Here is a 5,000-nt window from a genome sequence, read left to right as displayed (position 1 = left end):
ACACACACACACACACACACACACACACACACACACACACACACACACACACACACACACGCATGCATACATAAACACATATATGTAAATGTATATATATATGTATATATTTGTATATATATGTATGTATAGATAGATAGATAGATTGGTTGATTGATTGATAGACAGATAGATAGATAGTAGATAGATAGATAGATAGATAGACAAGTAGATAGATAGATAGATATACAGAGCGCTAAATGCATTCACATGCACTCACACAAGCAAACAAAGAAACAAAGTATAAACCATTCAAGACTTTGTGAGATCTATTACTGGTCTTCGTATATCAAGCCTAATATTCATATCCTTATTATCACCACAATAATCATATTGTACTTGTAATAGGTATAAACTATACAATGGGGTTGTTTATCTGCCCGAGAGCAAGTCAGTGGACTGTTTTCCTTCGATCAGCTGATGCAAATAAAGGGGGGAGAACTAACAGCCATCGGGTTAGCGCTCTTACAACTAGTATATGCGGAGCGAAGGCCCCTTAACACCACGGAAAGTAAACATTAGTGAAAGGAGAGAATTGCCCAGACCTATAATAGTTCCAGTTAAGCAGATGTGAGAGTATAAATGTGTTTATAATGATTTTGTTCTCTTATCTTCGCCTGTAGTTGGCCCTGGTGCTTGCGGTGGGACTCGGCAGCGGCCCTGGAGTGCTTGCAGAAGACGCCAAGAAAGACTCAGTCGTTCCCGCGGATTCGTTGAAGACCAAAGAAAGTAAAGTGAAGAAAAGAAAAGGTATTTAGTTCTCTTATTGTCTCTGTATGATTTCGACTCTGTCAATATTTCTCATCTGACAATTCGTTTATATATATATATATATTATATATATATATATATATATATATATATATATATATATATATATATAATATATATATATATATATATATATATATATATACATTATCTGTGTTTTTATGCATATATTTTACTTATTATAAGTTATCTGACATGGATATATAGATAATACGTTATGTATAATCTAAATGTACTTCGTATTGAATCAGCTGACGTCGGCAACATCCCACCCCCGCCGCTGTACCAGTTGCCGAACAGCGGCCTGACCGTGCAGCCTCTTCCCCTGGAGTCTGTTTCGCAGCAGTACGCGCCTCCGCAGACCCAGGTCATACAGCTACAGCTCTCGCAGCCGAGCGCGGAGTACAGCGCCCCCGGGCCGCAGCTCCAAGACACGTACTTCGCCCCCACTGGGCCTCAGTCGGCTAACGCTGGGTCCGGAGGCTTGATCAGCTTCGGGCCCGCTGATGCCGTGAGCGGACCAGCTGCTGGATACGCGGCGCCGGCTGTGAGTCAGCCCTCGGGTGGTTATTCCGCACCAGCTGTGCCCACACAATCCTATAGCGCGCCAGGCGTAGGGAGCTCAGGTTCTTTCGGAAGCTCCGGCTCCTTCGGAGGCTTTGGCTCTGGAGGAAGTCTGGGCGGGGGAGGCGGCGGCCAGAGTTATAGTGCGCCGGCTGTCCCAAGTCAGTCCTATGATGTGCCATCAGTTCCTAGTCAGTCTTACGACACACCATCCGTCCCGAGCCAGTCTTATGACACGCCATCGGTTCCCAGTCAGTCTTATGACACGCCATCTGTCCCCAGTCAGTCTTATGACACACCATCGGTCCCCAGTCAATCTTATGACACGCCATCTGTCCCCAGTCAATCTTATGACACGCCATCTGTCCCCAGTCAATCTTATGACACACCATCTGTCCCGAGCCAGTCGTACGACACACCATCTGTCCCCAGTCAATCTTATGACACACCATCTGTCCCCAGTCAGTCTTACGACACGCCATCGGTCCCTAGTCAGTCGTACGACACACCGTCTGCAGGAAGTGGTCGAGATTTCGGAGGTCACGCAGGTGGTATCGGAGGTGGTATCGCTGGAGGCGTTGGCGGAGGCATTGGTGGAGGTGTTGGCGGCGTTGGAAGTTCCTACGGCGTTCCCGAGGCACCGAGTTCCTCCTACAGCGCTCCGATTGGTGGAGGAGGCATAGGTGGAGGAATAGGTCTGGGAGGAAGTGGAGGAGGAGGATACGGAGGCGGCGGTGGAGGTGGAGGAGGAGGTCATGGAGGTCTAGCCATTAGTGGAGGCGGAGGTGGAGGAGGAGGGTATGGTGGAGGTGGTTCGGTTGGAGGAGGAGCAAGCATCGGTGGAGGAATTGGAGGAGGTTATGGAGGCGCCAGTGGTGGAGGAGGAGGAGGAGGAGGATACGGTGGAGGCAGCTCTGGTGGAGGAGGAAGTGGAGGTGGATACGGAGGTGCTAGTGGAGGAGGAGGTGGAGGCCATGGAGGAATTGGCATTGGAGGTGGAGGTGGCGGATATGGAGGAGCCGGTGGAGGAGGAGGTGGAGGAATAAGTATTGGCGGAGGAGGTGGAGGATACGGCGGTGCTGGTGGAGGAGGAGGTGGAGGAGGTCATGGAGGCGGAGGATTTGGAGGAGCCGGTGGAGGAGGAGGTGGAGGATATGGCGGTGCTGGTGGAGGAGGTCATGGAGGCGGGGGAGGAGCTGGAGGTGGATATGGAGGCGCTGGTGGAGGAGGCCATGGGGGAGGAATAAGTGTCGGTGGAGGTGGAGGAGGATATGGCGGTGGATCTGTAGGTGGAGGCCACGGTGGAATAAGCGGCGGAAGTGGAAGTGGATACGGAGGCGCTACGTCTGGAGGTGGAGGAATAAGTATCGGAGGAGGAGGTGGAGGAGGATATGGAGGTGGTGGAGGAGGAGGAGGAGGATACGGAGGAGGCAGCTCGGGTGGAGGAGGCCACGGAGGAGGAGGTGGAGGTGGAGGATACGGAGGAGGCAGCTCGGGTGGAGGAGGCCACGGAGGAGGGGGAGGATACGGAGGAGGCAGCTCGGGTGGAGGAGGCCACGGAGGAGGTGGAGGAGGAGGGGGAGGATACGGAGGAGGCAGCTCGGGTGGAGGAGGCCACGGAGGAGGAGGAGGTGGAGGAGGATACGGAGGAGGCAGCTCGGGTGGAGGAGGCCACGGAGGAGGTGGAGGTGGAGGAGGAGGATACGGAGGAGGCAGCTCAGGTGGAGGAGGACATGGAGGAGGAGGAGGATACGGAGGAGGCAGCTCGGGTGGAGGAGGCCACGGAGGAGGTGGAGGTGGAGGAGGAGGATACGGAGGAGGCAGCTCAGGTGGAGGAGGCCACGGAGGAGGAGGAGGTGGAGGCGGCGGAGGCTATGGTGGAGGCGCAGGTTCAGGCGGAGGCCACGGAGGAGGAGGCTCTATCGGCGTCTCCCTCCCGGCTACCTCTTACGGCGCCCCCGAGACACCGAGCACTTCTTATGGTGCTCCTGAAACCCCCAGCTCTTCCTATGGTGCCCCTGAGGTTCCTAGTTCCTCGTACGGCGCTCCTGAAACTCCTAGCTCTTCCTATGGTGCCCCTGAGGTTCCTAGTTCCTCGTACGGCGCTCCTGAAGTTCCAAGCTCATCGTATGGCGCCCCTGAAGTCCCCAGTTCTTCTTATGGCGTCCCTGAAACTCCTAGCTCATCATACGGTGCTCCTGAAGTCCCTAGCTCCTCTTATGGTGCTCCTGAAGTCCCTAGCTCCTCTTACGGTGCTCCTGAAGTCCCTAGCTCCTCTTATGGCGCACCAGCATCCGGAGGAGGAGGAGGAGGTGGTGGGTCATTCTCCTCGAACTTCGAAGTAGTCCACCTCGATGGGGGCGGAGGAGGTGGAGGTCACGGGGACGGAGGAGGTCACGGGGGAGGAGGAGGAGGAGGATATGGCGGAGGAGGTGGAGGAGGTCATGGGGGAGGAGGAGGAGGAGGATATGCTGGAGGAGTTGGAGGAGGTCACGGAGGCGGCGGAGGCCACGGTGGTGGAGGAGGAGGAGGTCACGGAGGAGGTGGAAGCCACGGTGGTGGAGGAGGAGGAGGATATGGCGGAGGAGGTCACGGAGGAGGTGGAGGCCACGGTGGTGGAGGAGGAGGATATGGCGGAGGAGGTGGAGGAGGTCACGGAGGAGGTGGAGGCCACGGTGGTGGAGGAGGAGGATATGGCGGAGGAGGTGGAGGAGGTCACGGAGGAGGTGGAGGCCACGGTGGTGGAGGAGGAGGATATGGCGGAGGAGGTGGAGGAGATCACGGAGGAGGTCATGGGGGAGGAGGAGTAGGAGGAGGATATGGTGGAGGAAGTGGACTTGGAGGTGGCCATGGAGGTGGCGGAGGAGGAGGAGGTTACGGAGGCGGAGGAGTAGGTGGAGGCCATGGTGGAGGAGGAGGAGGAGGAGGATATGGAGGAGGTGGAGGAGGAGGATATGGAGGAGGTGGAGGAGGAGGAGGAGGATACGGAGGTGGTGGAGGCTATATGGTAGTCCGGAGGCCGCGCCCCCGTCCCTTCAAAAAGTTCTTCGACAAGTTCAAGGGACTTTTCAAGGGTTAACCGGCGCCCCGCGACGTTGAGCTAAATAAAACGTGATTCATTCTGTACAGGTTTTGTATCTCGTGTAAATAATGATGTTGTCTCTTGTTGTTTCTTCTTGCTTGTAATATTTGCATTTATATATTTTTTGTAATACCTTTTGTTTAATAAAACTTTTCCATGTTAAACGCTTTTCCTTTTTTATGTTGCGTGAGATATGGTGTTTTGTGTGAGGAATAGAAAAAAAACGAGCGAAAGATGGCGGAAGAGAAAGAGAGAGAGAGAGACAGTCAGTTAGTCAATCGGTCAGTCAGTCAGTCAGTCAGTCAGTTAGTCAGTTAGACAATCAGTCAGTCAGAGAGACAGACAGTCAGACAAACACACAGATTAAGCGAAATGAGAGAACAGCCAGAAGTAAAAACAAATAGAAAATAAATTGACTAACTAAAAGAAGGGAGTAGAAAGAAAAGAGAAGAAGAAAGGAAAAAGAAAAGGACAAAGGCACGAGTACGAGATGAGAAGACATATAAAAATACAAGAAGAAAATGAACATGTGTGTGTGTGTGTG

The 5,000-nt window shown here is 53.3% G+C and overlaps 1 protein-coding gene across 1 annotated transcript in view; it reads left to right on the top strand.

The window, feature by feature from the left end:
- LOC122265215 (uncharacterized) overlaps window positions 1-4,620 on the top strand; it is a 14,324-nt gene extending 9,704 nt beyond the window's left edge. Inside the window, exons 2-4 of the mRNA XM_086547704.1 lie at window positions 663-789; window positions 1,062-2,507; window positions 2,835-4,620. Coding sequence (XP_086403830.1) covers window positions 663-789; window positions 1,062-2,507; window positions 2,835-4,453 — 3,192 coding nt within the window. The 3' untranslated portion in view covers window positions 4,454-4,620. The remainder of the gene's footprint in view (window positions 1-662; window positions 790-1,061; window positions 2,508-2,834) is intronic.
- The last annotated feature ends 380 nt before the right edge of the window (window positions 4,621-5,000 follow it).

This window comes from Penaeus japonicus, unplaced genomic scaffold (assembly GCF_977035675.1).
Source record: "Penaeus japonicus unplaced genomic scaffold, GWHDUDI00000001_assembly GWHDUDI00000001, whole genome shotgun sequence".
NCBI classification, from domain to species: Eukaryota; Metazoa; Arthropoda; class Malacostraca; order Decapoda; family Penaeidae; genus Penaeus; species Penaeus japonicus.
The sequence above is the reverse complement of the archived record's forward strand: the minus strand, read 5'-3'. Positions and strand labels throughout refer to the sequence as shown.